The 15,958-nt window shown below is 52.2% G+C and overlaps 1 protein-coding gene across 1 annotated transcript in view; it reads right to left on the reverse strand.

Moving 5' to 3' along the window:
* Positions 1 to 5,141: 5,141 nt before the first annotated feature.
* CACNA1F (calcium voltage-gated channel subunit alpha1 F) overlaps positions 5,142 to 15,958 on the reverse strand; it is a 38,847-nt gene continuing 28,030 nt past the window's right edge. The window contains exons 35-48 of the mRNA XM_038747722.1: positions 15,555 to 15,714; positions 15,177 to 15,304; positions 13,937 to 14,033; positions 13,561 to 13,663; positions 13,277 to 13,378; positions 12,990 to 13,120; positions 12,507 to 12,611; positions 11,872 to 12,095; positions 9,926 to 10,063; positions 9,577 to 9,673; positions 8,932 to 9,022; positions 8,504 to 8,616; positions 5,634 to 5,876; positions 5,142 to 5,396 (exon numbers count right to left, since the gene is read on the reverse strand). Of these exons, the coding sequence (XP_038603650.1) occupies positions 5,154 to 5,396; positions 5,634 to 5,876; positions 8,504 to 8,616; positions 8,932 to 9,022; positions 9,577 to 9,673; positions 9,926 to 10,063; positions 11,872 to 12,095; positions 12,507 to 12,611; positions 12,990 to 13,120; positions 13,277 to 13,378; positions 13,561 to 13,663; positions 13,937 to 14,033; positions 15,177 to 15,304; positions 15,555 to 15,714 (1,975 nt within the window). The 3' untranslated portion in view covers positions 5,142 to 5,153. The remainder of the gene's footprint in view (positions 5,397 to 5,633; positions 5,877 to 8,503; positions 8,617 to 8,931; positions 9,023 to 9,576; positions 9,674 to 9,925; positions 10,064 to 11,871; positions 12,096 to 12,506; positions 12,612 to 12,989; positions 13,121 to 13,276; positions 13,379 to 13,560; positions 13,664 to 13,936; positions 14,034 to 15,176; positions 15,305 to 15,554; positions 15,715 to 15,958) is intronic.

Consider the following 15,958-nt stretch of genomic DNA (forward strand, 5'->3'; position numbering starts at 1 on the left):
AAGTTGTCCCCTGTGGGGCTCACAGTCTTAATCCCCATTTTTACAGGTGAGGTAACTGAGGCTCAGAGAAGTTAAGTGACTTGCCCAAGGTCACACAGCAGAATTGTGGTGGAGCCGGGATTCGAACCCATGACCTCTGACTCCAAAGCCCAGGCTCTTTCCACTGAGCCACGGGGCTGTAGTGGACAGAGACGAGAGAGAGGTGCAGTAAGAAGATTGGTGTTAGAGAATCAATCAATCAATCATAGTTATTAAGCGCTTATTGTGTGCAGAGCACTGTACTAAGCGCTTGGGATGTACAAGTTGGCAACATATAGAGACGGTCCCTACCCAACAGTGGGCTCACAGGCTAGAAGGGGGAGACAGAGACCAAAACAAAACATATTAACAAAATAAAATAAATAGAAGAGATATGTACAAGTAAAATAAATAAATAGAGTAATAAATACGTACAAACATATATACATATATACAGGTGCTGTGAGGAAGGGAAGGAGGTAAGGTGGAGAGGGGGAGAGAAGGGAAGTGGTGGCCTGGGCTGGAGTTTGAAACCAATGAGGGTAGGTAGGAATGCCTGAATGCCAACGTTCAGGAGTTTCTTTTTCACGAGGAGTTGGATGGGGAACCATTGGAGGTTTTCGAGGAGTCGTTAATACAGTGCTCTGCAATCAATCAATCGTATTTATTGAGCACTTACTGTGTGCAGAGCACTGTACTAAGCACTTGGGAAGCACAAGCTGGCAACATATAGAGACAGTCCCTACCCAACAGTGGGCTCACAGTCTAAAAGGGGGAGACAGAGAACAAAACCAAACATACTAACAAAATAAAATAAATAGAATAGATATGTACAAGTAAAATAAATAGAGTAATAAACATGTACAAACATATATACATATCATCATCATCAATCGTATTTATTGAGCGCTTACTATGTGCAGAGCACTGTACTAAGCGCTTGGGAAGTACAAATTGGCAACATATAGAGACAGTCCCTACCCAACAGTGGGCTCACAGTCTAAAAGGGGAAGACAGAGAACAAAACCAAACATACTAACAAAATAAAATAAATAGAATAGATATGTACAAGTAAAATAAATAAATAAATAGAGTAGTAAATACGTACAAACATATATACATATATACAGGTGCTGTGGGGAAGGGAAGGAGGTAAGATGAGGGGGATGGAGAGGGGGACGAGGGGGAGAGGAAGGAAGGGGCTCAGTCTGGGAAGGCCTCCTGGAGGAGGTGAGCTCTCAGTAGGGCCTTGAAGGGAAGCGCTTACTCCGCACACAATAAGCGCTCAATAAATACGATTGAATGAATGTGTGCAGAATGATTTTTTTTAAAGAAAAAATGTTCTGGGCAGCAGAGTGAAGTATGGACTGGAGAGGAGGGTGACAGGAAGCAGGGAGGTCAGCAAGGAGGCTGATGCAGCAGTCAAGGCAGGAGATGATTAGCCTGTGGTGGCAGTTTGGATGGAGAAGAAGGGGCAAGATTTTACAGAGGCTGTGAAGGTAGAACCAATAGACTAAATACAATTACTACTACTTCTATTCATACAGTTACTATTACTACTAGACCGTAAGCTTGTTGTGAGCAGGGAAAGGTACCTACCAACTCTGTCGAACTCTCCCAAGTGCTTAGTTCAGTGCTCTGTGTGCAGTAAGTGCTCAATAAATACCACTGGTAGATCGATTGATCACTACTATTACAATATTCAGTGAGCAGTACAATGCTCAATTCTCTATTTAGAATTTGGCTGAGTAAATGATTCAACTCCTGGTTGGGAGGTCAGTGTCCTTTTATCATCAATCATATTTATTGAGCGCTTACTATGTGCAGAGCACTGTACTAAGCGCTTGGGAAGTACAAATTGGCAACATAGACTGTAAGCCCACTGTTGGGTAGGGACTGTCTTTATATGTTGCCAACTTGTACTTCCCAAGCGCTTAGCACAGTGCTCTGCACACAGTAAGCGCTCAATAAATACGACTGATTGATTGATTGATTGATTGTAAGGTGAGTTGCACGAATGATTGTTTCTTGCCTTTTTATTTCCGTACTAACATCGAACTAAAGTGCTTGTAAAGTGCCAAGTACTGTACTAAGCCCTGGGAAGAATTCACAGTCATTCATCCTGCCATCATCAGCCCCCGGAAGGGTCTGATAATTTCTGAGGGAAACAAATAGGAAATCAGAAATGGCAGTAAAAAATAACAGTTCACTTGAGCAACTCAAGCTTTTCACTTTTCCATTCTAACAGTTTCGACGTCCCCCAGCGTTTTAGCTGTTGGCACGGGAGGTGGGATGACGGGGTCGGTTTGGACCCTCTACCCTTCGTAGCGGACGTTTCCGCTCCCGCTTCTGCTCTCCGGAGGATCGGAAGGTGGGAAGTGAGAAGTGAGTTCTGGCCTTGGGGTGCGGAGGGGTGGGATGCTGCTGGGGCTCTTGGTGGAGGAAGTAGGAGGATTCCAGGACATGGCAAGGGGCAAATTGGGGTCTGAGCCCACCCTAGAGAACCAAGCCAGGCCTTGGGGGTCCTTTGTGGCAGCAACGGGGAGCCAAATTCAGGGGAACTGAGTCAGTTGACAGTGCTGGGTCAACTGGAAACCACTTGGAGCCACAGACCGTTCTGTAACCCTCAACCCAGAGCTCTGAATCACAGCAAACTCTGGGAATGGCGTGACCCGGTGAAAAGAGCAGGGGTCTGGGATTCAAAGGACCTGGCTCCTAATCCTGTCACTTGCCTGCTGGGTGACCTGGGGCAAGTCATTTAACTTCCAGGACCTCAGAAGGTCCTAGGAAGGACCTAGGAATCTCAGGAGGCTCCTGGGTCCTTTAAGTATCCCGTTTTTCCATCATCTTTCACGCTTGCCAGTGCTGGGAGGAGGTGATGGGGTGAGGATAAAGAACCCCGCCCCGGATCCAAGAAAATCTTGCTCCATCCATTTCCCTCTCTGTTCTCCTTCCCTGTCAGACTTTGAGCCCCGAGTTTGGACAGGGACTGTGCCCGACATGGCTACTTCGTAGCAACCCCGGTGTCAGTCAGTCAACTGTATTTATTGAACACTAGCTGTGTGGAGAACACTGTACTAAGCACTTGGGAGAGTACAATATAACAATATGGCAGACACATTCCCTGCCCACAACAAGTTTATCATCATCATCATCATCATCATCAATCGTATTTATTGAGCGCTAACTGTGTGCAGAGCACTGTACTAAGCACTTGGGAAGTACAAGTTGGCAACATATAGAGACAGTCCCTACCCAACAGTGGGCTCACAGTCTAGAAGGGGGAGACAGAGAACAAAACCAAACATACTAACAAAATAAAATAAATAGAATAGTTTACAGTCAGTGCTCACTATGATGCTTGACATATAACAGTGTTCAGCAAATGCCACAATTATTTTTATTGCTAGGAGGAGGACAGTCCTGGGGGCCATGAGGATGGCAGTCAATCGTATTTATTGAGCACTAGCTGTGTGGAGAACACTGTACTAAGCACTTGGGAGAGTACAATATAACAATATGGCAGACACATTCCCTGTCCACAACAAGTTTACAGTCAGTGCTCACTACAGTGCTTGACATATAACAGTGTTCAGCAAATGCCACAGTTATTTTTATTGCTAGGAGAAGGACAGTCCTGGGTGCCATGAGGATGGGAGGCCTGAGGCGGTCCATTGACCGCAGTTGTCTGGGCGTCTACGTTCCCTAGAGGTCAGGGGATAGGCAGGGGATGGGCAGACCACTTACTCTAAAAAGATACTGTGAGCAGCTCCAATAGCCTGGGTGCTCAGATTTGGAGCCTGTGCAGTGAAATCGAGATGATTCCCGATGTGGACACTGTAGTGTCAGGATCGCTAGGAATCTCAGGAGGCTCCTGGATCCTTAAGTAACCCAGTTTTCCATCATCTTTCACGCTTGCCAATGCTGGGAGGAGGTGATGGGGTGAGGATAAAAAACCTCACCCCGGATCCAAGAAAATCTTACTCCATCCAGGGCAGGGATCATGTGTACCAACCCTGTTGTTCTCTTCCAGGCGCCTAGCACAATGCTCTGCACAACAGCAAGCGCTCAATAAATTCCACTGATTGACAAAGACCACTACTCCCCCTGGGTTGGGTCATCACATAGGCCAAGCTTCCAAGCCAATCAATCAACGGTTCCCTCTGAGACCATTTGGGCATCTTTTCTGGCCCAGGGTTAGGCGGTTAGAAAGGTGTGGAAGTATCTTCTGAGTTGCCCCGCTAGTGGCCCACTAGCCCTGTCCCCTCCTCCTCCTCCCCTTAGTGACATCATCAATCCCTCATAGCCCTGGTTTAACAAGTTCTTCCCCCCGGAAGTCTGGGATAAGTAAGCCCTACTAGATTGCAAACTCCTTTGGGGCAGGAATGGTGTCTACTTACTCTATCGATCTCTTCCAGGTGCTCTGCCCGCAGTTAATACTCAATAAAGACCATCGATTGATTGACTGATTGGAAGTCCCGCTCCACTGGGAAGCTTGGCATTGTGATCATTTACTCAGTTTGCTGGAGATTTCTGGGTTCTGGCTCTGGGCCCCCAGGATACTGGGTGAGGGTCTCTCGTTGTGGGTGGGGAAAGGGAAAGCAGGGAGACACTCTTCCCCGTAGCTCATTGGGTCTGTGACCTGTGCCCGCCTCTCCTCCTCTGCCTCTTTCTATGTTTCTCTCTCTCTCTCTCCCTCTTGCTCCCTTCATACATCCATCTCTTCCCATATGCCTGTCGCTTTATCTCAGCCTGTCCCCGGCCCCCACGCTGTCCTGCTTTCCTGCTTTTTTTAGCCGCTTTGCATCCCAGACGCTGCATAACTAAGGCTTCTCACAGGTGCAGGTGCTGGAACTGGCCTGGTTTCTTGGCTGCAAACTGTCCTCCCATCCCGAGGGGGGAGACCGGCTCAGGGGAGGGGGAAGCTGTGGAGGCCCCCCGGCATTCTTCACGGAGGCGGGATATTCTTCCCGCCAACCCCCTCCCCAGCCCCTCCATCCCAGAATCTCCTCCCTCAGCTAGGAGAGAGGATGCCGGCCTCCAGGGCCCAAGCCCAGAGACAAAAACGCTGGAGTCCCGGGTTCCCATAGCGTTGACCGGGCCATCAGCCCGTTGGCCCCCACCCAAGCCTGGGCTCAAGGGGTGGTGACGCAGGCCATCTCATCCCCCAGGTCCTCCTCCTCTTCCTCCTCCTCGCGGGAGCAGCAGGACTCCTGGTCACTGTAGAGGGGCCCGCGAGCAGAGAGCCCGAGCAGGTCACTGGCTGCGCTCTCCATTTCATCCATGGTCAGGTGCCAGGCGTCCGCTATCTCCCGCTTGGCAAAGGCCACAAACTTGGGATCTCTGGCATAGAGACCCAGCCCCTCCGAGATCAGCACCTGGGGAAGGAGACAAGGGGCTGAAGGCGGCGGAGGGCCGGAAGGCCAGGCCCAGGAGGAACAGTCAGGGGTGTGGGGCCCCGGATGGACAGAGCGGCTTCCATGTCTGCCTCGTAACCCCTCTCGGCCCCCCAGGCGTGTCTCTCCAGGGCAGCTCTTGACACCTGGTGGGTCTGCCGGCCCCTCCGCCCACCACCCCTCCAGCCCCTGCTTCCAGCAGGGCCTTCCCAGACTCACAGCCTCCACCAGGCTATCGGCGCTGCCCCTCTTGCCACGGGAGCCGGACGGTCTCTGGGTGGGCACACGGAGCTGGGTGTAGGCGCGATAGGGTCCCTCGGGTTCCTCCTGGTACCAGCTGTCCCGGCTCCGGAGAGGGAGGCTGCCCCCTGCGCCCCTTTCCCAGCCACTTCCTCTGGCCTCTTCCACCAGGATCAGGGGGGCGTAGAGCAGACGGCTACGTGGCACAGGGTTGGCCCACGACTGGGATGAAGTCCCGGAGCTCTGGGGATGGGGAAGGAGGGCAAGGGGGCTGAGGGTCAATTGAAGGCCCAGGCCTTACTCATTCTCCCATTATTTTGTGACATCGTGTTGTGCTCCTCTTTTCCTTCCTCACCATACTTCGATTTGTACCTGTATATATGTTTGTACATATTTATTACTCTATTTATTTATTTATTTTACTTGTACATATCTATTCTATTTATTTTATTTTGTTAGTATGTTTGGTTTTGTTCTCTGTCTCCCCCTTTCAGACTGTGAGCCCACTGTTGGGTAGGGACTGTCTCTATATGTTGCCAACTTGTACTTCCCAAGAGCTTAGTACAGTGCTCTGCACACAGTAAGCGCTCAATAAATACGATTGATTGATTGATTGATTGATTTGTACCTGTCCGTCTCCCCTGTTTGCGAGCTCCATTTCCTCTTTTTTCGCTCCTTTCTGTGTCACCCAGACCCACGGCACTTATGTACCTATCCATAATATATTCATCTGTATTAATGTCTGTCTCCCACCTTAGACTGTAAGCTTGTTGAGGGCTGGGAGTGTGAAGTCTTTGTACAGTGCCCTGAACACAGTAAGTGCATAATAAATAGGATAGATTGGCAGGGATTGTGTCTTTTTATTTCTGCTGTACTTTCCCGAGCCCTTAGCACATGGTTTGCACACAGTAGGGGCTCTACAAATAGAGCCGACTGGCACACGCAAACCAGACGGGGTTTTCAAGCGACAGGATATGGGGTTCAGTCCGCATGGACTAGCAAGAAGAAAGGAAGAGGGGAAAGGTGAAGGGGAGGAGATGCAAACTCTAAGCTCTAGGCTGTAAGCTAGTTATGGGCAGGGAACGTCTCCACTAATTCTGTTGTGTTGAACTTTCCCAAGTGCTTAGTACAGTGCTCTGCACATAGTAAGCACTCAAAAAATATCATTGATTGTTTGATTGATCGAGAGGAGAAAAAGGTCAGATCTCTCTGATTGAAAGTAACAATTCCTCCAGCTGGGAGGGGCCTCTGCCTTCACTTTGTCCATCCCCTCCCTCCAGGAAGGATGGTCACTCCCCCTTCCCCCCCTCCTGCCCTTAGTAAAACGGGGGTCTTCTGCTCTGACAACTTCAGGGATGGACACCTGAGCCCCCTTCTTCCTCTCCCCCTCCTCCCCCTCTCCACCCCCCAGACTTACCTCCTTCCCTTCCCCACAGCACCTGTATATATGTATATATGTTTGTATGGATTTATTACTCTATTTATTTATTTAACTTGTACATATCTATTCTATTTATTTTATTTTGTTAATATGTTTTGTTCTCTGTCTCCCCCTTCTAGACTGTGAGCCCACTGTTGGGTAGGGACCGTCTCTATATGTTGCCAACTTGTACTTCCCAAATGCTTAGTACAGTGCTCTGCACACAGTAAGTGCTCAATAAATATGATTGATTGATTGATTGACACTGCACAGCCCTTAGTGGCTACTCAGAACCCTGATAGGAAGTTCTGCCATATGTCTAGAGCCTCAAGCTATTCTGGAAGCTTCTCGTAGGCAGTGTCTACCAGCTCTGTTGTATCATATTCTCTTAGGGGCTTGGTACAGAGCACGGGCTTTGGAGTCAGAGGTCATGGGTTCTAATCCCGGCTCTGCCACATGTCTTCTGTATGGCCTTGAGCAAGTCACTTCACTTCTCTGAGCCTCAGTTACCTCCTCTGTAAAATGGGGATTAAGACTGTGAGCCCCACGTGAGACAACTTGATCACCTTGTATCCCCCCCCAGCGCTTAGAACAGTGCTCTGCTCATAGTAAGCGCTTAACAAATGCCATTATTATTATTATTATTATTCTCTGGGCCTCAGTTACCTCATCTGTATAATGGGGACTGAGGCTGTGAGCCCATGTGAGACAGGGACTGTGTCCAACCCAATCCCAGCGCTTAGTACAGTGCTTGGCACATATAAGTGCTTAACGATTGCCACAATTATTATTATGTAAGTGCTTAACGTGTAATGTTATCATTAGTATTATTATAGTGCTCTGCACTCAGTAAATGTTCAATAAAGACCATTGATGGATTAACTGATAAACTCTCTCCTGCTGCAGTTGAGGCCCTTTATTCTTGTTCATGGGGAGGGGAAGGAGCTCTCCATGCTGGCCTCCATGAGTTACCCAGAAACCCGCAGCTGCTGCTCTGCCATTTCTCCTTGGTCCTCTCTTTTCTACTTTCACCCAGTCCTGTCTTCGAGTCTCTCCATAAGTCACCGAGGAAGTCACCGAGACAGGGCAGAGAGGCATCAAGGCCAATCCTGGGGCTTGTCAGTTCACATTTGAATAAGGTAGGGGCAGATTCGAGGGGGGGGAAGAGGATTCAGAGGGAAGAACCAGTCCTCTTGAGGCCTTCAAGGTTAGGTATTCATTCAATCATTCATTCAATTGAGCGCTTACTGTGTGCAGAGCACTGTACTAAGTGCTTGGGAAGTACAAGTTGGCAACATATAGAGACGGTCCCTACCTAACAGTGGGCTCACAGTCTAGGTATCCCTCCTCTTACCCCTGGAAAGTCGTCCCTTGGACCGCCCCATCCCCTCGCCTCCCCATCCCGGCCTTTGCCCGCCTCTTTGCTCACCTGTGTCCGGCTGCGCCCCAGAGGCAGGTTCTGATGGTAGGTGCCTGGGATGGGCATGTCCTCACAGCTGCCCTGCCGCGGCAGGCACTGGATGGTGAAGCTTGGCTTCCGGCCTGGGGGATTTGGCCGATCCGGGTGGGGAGGGAGGAGGAGGGGAGGCAGCTGCATCACCCTCCCTTCCCCACCCAACACAGTGGGTACACTCTCCCTTCCCAGGACAGGGAAGACTGAGGCACGAGCAAGCGGCCTTCTGCAGCGGACTGGTGGCGGAGATGCCGACATCGCTTGCACCCTTTCATGACTGGTGTAATTCTCATGGACACACATTCACACACACACACACACATGTGGGTGCACGCTCAGTCTCTCGCTCAACTTCTGGGCCTTTGAAGCACTGCCACCCCTTCTCCACCCACCCCGTTCCTTACCCGCAGGAGTTGGGGGCAGCAGGCGACGGCGTTGGGGCCGGTGACCGTCCAACCTCCCGGCGGCCCGGCTCTGGGAGATGCGGCGGAAGGGCTGGGAGAGGGGCAGGGACCTCCCAGACGAGTCTCCACGCTGGTTTGGGCTTGGCTCTCCCAGCCTGCCATGAGGGTTGGATAGCGGGCAGAGAATGTACAGGGAACTAGCGGCCCGGGCCCGTCCAGTGAGAGATGCACAGACCTGCCTCCTTCCAGCCCAGAGTGATCTCCTGACCCTTGGACTCAAGGAGATTGGGGCTAACTAACTTTACAGCTACCTCGGCCCGACTAAGACAGAACAGTTGAAGTTTCCTGGATGGTTAAGCCGTTTTGTTGGCCTTCTCTAGGTCCTTCAGCTGTAGTGGTTTGCAAACTCTCAACGGAGGAAATGATCACTGAGAAAACCAAATCACTCGTCACTTGAAAGCCAGCTCTGCCCTCCAGGGAATAAGGAAACACGAGTCTCCCTCCTGCAGAATACTCGGTTACCTAAGGATTGAGTCGTTGCTAATCACTGAGCTGTGGCTCAATTTTTCCTTTGATAAATAGGTCATTTTCAGCTCCGCTTCAACCCTTTGAAATCAGCGTTTTCCACTAGATGGCAAATCTCACTATTTGTGAGTCACTCTTGGGTGGCAGAGTTGGGAAACCGGGCTGGGTGGGGTTAAGAATCCAGTCCGCCTGGATTCTAGTTTCCTCGGGGCTGGGCCTGGAAAGTGGGATCAGGGAGGGGAGGTGAGTGGGCGAGGCTGGGGAAGTGTGCCTGCATCAAGAGTAGCGGGAGTAGTATCTATCAAGCAGTTATTGTGCGCAGAGCACTGGAAAAAAATACCCAGGTCAGAGTTAAACACAACTGCTGACCCTTCAGGAGCTCACCATCTAAAAAGTGGGTCTCTCAGTGTCTTTTTCTCGCTCCTTTGGTGTTGGTGGGGTCCGCCTGTGCCCCCAGCTAGCCCCGTACCTGTCTTGGGCCTTGGGAGTCCGTGCTACGTCCTCACGGCTGCCACCACTCTGTTCCACCCTGGTCTCCATCTCCGGGCCCTCTGGAGTGGCTGGTTCCTCCGGGAGGGTCGGGGGGAAGCAGACGACCTCCGAACTCCTGAGGAAAAAGGAGGAGGAGGGTGAGGAGAAGGGGGAAGGGGCTCCCGGGGAATTAAGTCGGATAAAGGAAGGGACAAAACCTGCTGTTTGTCCCTGTCCACCTGCCCATCTCCAAGTTCATCCCGTTTCTACCCCTACTGCACCCCTTGGGTCTGAGCCTATGGAGGTTTGAGATTCTGACATCACTGAAAGGACTCAGAACCAATGGCTAATTAAAGCGGGAAGCGGAGCTTGGTGAGAAAGCTGAGGGGTTTAGCTTAACAGAGAAGCTGCACATCTCCACATCCCTTCTGGGGTTGGTTGGGAGTCCAACATCAAAGAGGGACCAAGACTGGTTGGAAGATTTGGCGAAAATTAAGTGTATAAAGGTGAGAAAATTGGGAGACTCATGACCATCTCATTGTACCTTGATCTCATCTATCTCACCACCGACCTCTAAAATTCTGCCTCTGGCCTGGGACACCTTCCCTCCTCAGATCGGACAGACAAGTACTCTCTCCCCCTTCAAAGCCTTACTGAAGGCACATCTCCTCCAAGAGGCCTTTCTGACTAAGCCCTCCTTTCCTCTTCTCCCACTCCCTTCTGCATCGCCCTGACTTGCTGTCTTTATTCATCCCCCGTTCCCAGCCCCGCAGCACTTACATACAGATCTGTAATTGATTTATTTATACGAATGTCTGTCTCCCCTACTAAACTGCAAGCTCATTGTGGGCAGGGAATGTGTCCGTTTATTGTTTCACTGTACTCTCCCAAGTGCTTAGTACAGTACTCTGAACACAGTAAGTGCTCAATTAATATAACTGATTGACTGACTGATTCTGCCAAAGGGATTCTCTCTCCTTGCAGTGAAAAACTCTGGGCAATGTGGGAGCAGGAAGGGAAGGGGACCACTTATGCTCCTGAACTACTGTTGCCCCGACAGATGGCTGCCGACTCCCTTCAATGCTCCTGGAGGGCAGCTGTCTGAGTTCTGCTCCCAGGAGGGCCAGGAGTCCCTGGGGGGTAAGACCAGGTCCACAGTCTTCCCCAGAGCATTGGGAAGGGGGAAGCAACAGATGGTTTGTCTGACAGGGGGGAATGGGGTGGAGTTTTGAGCTGAAACTCCTGCCCCTCAAACCCCCAATGCCTTTCCTGCATTGAGGAACAGATCCCAGAACCTCCCCTCCCCTCTCATCTAGGGACACCCCTCCGTTGAAGACCCCAGACATGCTGTTACTTTAGAATTGGAAGAATTATTTGATGGAGAAGCAATCTCGTTTGGGGCCTTTAGGATCACACAGGCCATAACCGGATAAATCACTCTCAGTTTAAAGTGCCACAGTGATGCTGTCTATTGGCGGCTCCAGAGTCTCCTAAAAATCGTATCGAATCTGATTGTCCTCCTACTGGACAAATGGCCTAAAATCAAATGCCAAAAGTCCAAATGGGAGTTTGGTGTCACGGACAACCTCAGCTACTGAAGGCTTCACTAGGGAGAGTAGGAGGTTTAGGGTTCAGTTGGGGTCAGGGCTTGGTGCCGGTGACCTGTGTTCAATCTATCAATCAGTGGTATTAATTGAGCGTTTACTGTGTGCAGGGTGCTCTTGAAGGTTGGGCTGCAGGTGACTGAACATTATAGGAGATGGAGTAATTTGAGGATTGAACTTTAGCTCTGCAGTTTCTGACGGTTCGATTTTCAGTTCCCTCTGCACAGTTTCTAACCTCAGCTGGGCCAAAGCAAGGCCTTTCCTCCTTATGTCCCCCCACAGGGCTCCCTCTCCCCCTCTCTCCACCCCCCCCATCCACAGCCCTACCTTCTCCACATACCTGAGGGATTGAGGCCCAAGCTGTGACTCCATGAGCTGGCTGGGGCCGGGGCCGCCTTCCTTCACCTCCTCCTCACTGGGGCCCTGAGGGCTGTGAGGCTGACTGGTGCCCGGGGAACTCAGGGAGCCTGGGAGGCCAACTGTTGAGGGCTCATTGTCCCCAGTGTTTAGGGACAGAGAGGTCACTGAGGTCCAGCGGGAAGGTGTCTGGGGGCTGTCTGGAGTCTGTGGGGGAGAGGAGTATGAGCCAGAGCAGGGTGCCAAAGGGACTTCTGGTTAGGCAGGGCCTGTGGAGGTTGGGGTCGTGCGGAGGAATCCTCGAGGGATGGGTCTCTCAGATGGGGGGCATCTGTGGGTAAGAAGGATTTCTGCGGGGCAGGTCTGACCCTCGGGAGGAAGCGCCGTGGAGCTGAGGGAGCTCTCTGTGGGGAAGGGGTCTCCGGGTTGAGATCTTGTCTTTGGCTGTGAGGTGGGGAGGCCTCTCTGGTATACCAAGGATGGATTTCTCAGAGGAGGATTCTGAAGGTGGGTTTACTGGTGAATGGGATATCTGGGGGACATTGCTTGCTGCGGGGAGGGGGCGGACTCTAGAAGCAGGAGTTTGGGGGCAGCGTCTCTCGGTCTATGTATTCTTACCAGGTAGGTTTCAGGCTTCTGACCCTCAGCCTCCCCTCCCTTTAGATCACAGGACAGGGTCTGCCGCATCTCAGGGCCCAGGTCCTGCAGGCTCTTCAGTCCAGCCTGGGGGGCGAGGGCAAAGGTCAGAAATCACCCTGCCTTCCACACGGGCTCCATGCCCCTCGCCCCCCAGTCCCCTCCTCGTATTTTCACAGATGTCAACTCCCCCGGGGGTAGGAACCATTGCTCCTTGGGTTTTCCGGCATAGAGGCCAAACCTTTGGACCCACAGCCTCCCTCCTCCTGGGTCTCCAACAGACCCAGAGAGTCCAAGCAGGGCCAAAAAGAGCTAAGAGTTTCCAAACACCAGCTCTTAGAAAGCTGCTCCCGTGGCCCCCCACATCCCACCACCCCCTTAGAGTCCCTCATTCGAAATGAACAGTTGAAAAGAGAAATTTCCTTCCTCCCCCAGGGTGTCCTGGCCAGCCCCACTCCCCACAACCTGCAGGGCGGAGGAACTGCTGGGCGAGGCCTTGGAGCCCAGAAGACCTCTTTCCTTCCGCCGCCTGAACTTGCGGAAATAGTCCTGGATCAGGAAGGTGGCGTAGAATTTCCCCACGGTGACCTCCTCCTCTGGGGAGAGAGGGCAGAGGTCAAGGAATGCTGCCCCTCCTCCCCTCCTAGGGTTCCCATCCCGGGGTGGGGGGGGCGACTGGATCTTCAGAGAGTCTCAGGGAGACCCTGGTAATCCCATTTGGGATCCTGGGCAGACCCTGGTGGGGATCTGACCTTCGGTTGTGGGTATGACCTCATCCAGGAGCCTTGGTTTGGTGCGTTTCCAGATCTTTTTGATGACGATGCGCAGCTCCTGATTGGCCAGATCCAGATTCCCTGGAGTTGGTGGAGCCGGGCAGGGGCCGAGGGAAGCCAGGCCCGGACATGTGAGTGGAGAGGTCCCTTCATCCCCCTGCTCCCTTCACTGTCCTCCTCTTCCCCCAGTCAACTGAATTTCCTCCTGCCTTCCTCCTTCCCCCGCAGGCTCCCAACTTCCACCGCTTTCCACTGTCCCTCACCCTCGGTCTTGATCCGCAGCGAGGTCCTCACCAGGGCGAAGAGCGTGGCGTTGAATGTGACTGTCCCATCTGCGTTGAGGGGCATGTTCATGGCCACGAGCCTCTGGGGGACACAGGGACGGAGCTGAAATGGGGACGCAGGGGGAGGGGCCGGCCGGACTGTGCACCTGACTGCCTTTCTTCTCCCCAAACAACCAAGAAGAGAGGTGAGGTTGCCCCAACCCCCGGATGCCTCCTTCTCCCCCGGAGCCTCCCAGGCTCCACCCCGCAGGGCCCAGCAACCCCTCTAATGGAAATAGAGCCCACTGGAGTTCTGGAAGAAGAGGCTTGAACTTGGGGAGGGGCACAGGAGATGTGGGGACAAGTGGAGGCCAACCTTGCAGGCTACCCGATGAGGACAGAGCTTGCCAAACCCCAGAGGAGGCTGGATCCGACGCAACAGAGTCACCACATCCAAGTGTTTGATGCGGCCTCTATGGAGAGAAATGCCAGCATTCCCCTGGCTCTCCCACCCCTTCCACCTGGATTTCCACATCCCCACTGTCCTCCCTGATGCCTGCTTCTTCTCCCCTTTGCTTCCCGTCCTGGCTCCCCACTCCTCCCTCTTCGCTGCCTCCCTATTTGGGGCCCCTGACCTCGCTGCTCTCCTACTACAACCCAGCCGGCACACTTCACTCCTCTGGTAATAATAATAATAATACTGTTGGTATTTGTTAAGTGCTTACTATGTGCCAAGCACTGTTCTAAGCGCTGGGGTAGATACAAGGTAATCAGATTGTCCCACGTGGGGCTCACAGTCTTCATCCCCATTTTACAGATGAGGGAACTGAGGCCCAGTGAAGTTAAGTGACTTGCCCAAAGTCACATAGCTGATAAGCAGGGGAGCCGGGATTCAAACCCATGACCTCCGACTCCCAAGCCCATGCTCTTGTCACTAAGCCATGCTGCTTCCCTGTTTCCCTCAGGTGCCAACCTACTCTCTGTATCTTGATCTTTCCTATCTCGCTGCCAACCTCTCGCCCACATCCTGTCTTGGGCCTTGAACACCCTCCATCTTCATAACCAACAGACAATTCTCCCCACCGTCAAAGCCTTATTGAAGGCATAGCTCCTCCATGAGGCTTTCCCTCACAAAGCCCTCATTTCCTCTTCTCTCATTTCCTTTCGCTCACCCAACTTGCTCCCTTTATTCAACCCCTACCCCAGCCCCACGGCACCTTTGTACATATGAACCCACTGTTGGGTAGGGTCCATCTCTATATGTTGCCAACTTGCACTTCCCAAGTGCTTAGTACAGTGCTCTGCACACAGTAAGCTCAATAAATACGATTGAATGAATGAATGAATGAATGAACATGCCCAGAATTAATTTACTTACCGTAAAGTCTGTCTCCTCATCTAGACCATAAACTCACTGTGGGCAGGGGACATGTCTACCAACTCTGTTTTACAGAGCACACGGTAATCACTCAATAAATGCGATTGATTGGCTGACTGATTGATCAAGGAGAAAGAGAGAGTACTGTGGGTCAGACCAGCTGGGCTGGGCCTAGGGGCTGAATTTAAGGGTCCCCAGTGGCTTTCGGGGGCAGACGGGAGAAGGCCTAGTCTCCTACTTGGCAGCCGGGTCATATTCGGACCAGATCCTTTTGAATTCGTCCAGGTGATGGGGCCCGAGGATGGACCAGTCGCGAGTCAGGTAATCGAAGTTGTCCATAATGACAGCCACAAAGAGGTTGATAATCTGGGCGGCAGAAACAGGAAGGGTGGGGTCCGATGCAGGGGTCAGTCAGATTGAGGAGGAATGTGGGGGCTCGTGATCGGCTGGCGTGGAGAGATGGAGCTCTGGGGTTTGCGTAGTGGGTCTCAGAGAGCTGCAGGCATGGAGAGGGTCAGGGGAGGCCAGTGGAGTGAGGGACCTGGAGAAGTGGGGGGCTTGGGGATCAAGGGGAAGTTGGGGTGAGGGTCGAGGGGAGGGGGTGTTCAGAGCTCACCAGAAAGGCACAGAGCATGAAGAAACTGATGAAATAGACGATTGCGAAGTTGCTGCCGCAGGTGAACTCCTCTCCAGGACCAAAGTCGGATTCAGGGTCACAGCGTTTACCCGGCAGGCTGGCCAGCATAATCTCTTGCCACGCCTCCCCAGTGGCACACCTGGGCAGGAGCCGGGCAGGACGAGCCAATTAGGGAAGGGGGAAAGTCAACCCATGAAGGGGCGGTGGAGCCCAGGCAGAGCTAGCAGGTTCACCCCGTGAACGGATGGGTCAGCCCAAGGAGGGACAGGTTGCCCAGCCCAGGGCATCAGTTGCCCTGAGGATAGGGGTGTGGGCAGAACTTGCAATCCAGGCAGGAGCTGGGGCTATCTCAAGTACAATTGGTTGATTGGTGATTTTTTCTT

The sequence above is a fragment of the Tachyglossus aculeatus genome, chromosome 6 (assembly GCF_015852505.1).
Source record: "Tachyglossus aculeatus isolate mTacAcu1 chromosome 6, mTacAcu1.pri, whole genome shotgun sequence".
Classification (NCBI taxonomy): domain Eukaryota; kingdom Metazoa; phylum Chordata; class Mammalia; order Monotremata; family Tachyglossidae; genus Tachyglossus; species Tachyglossus aculeatus.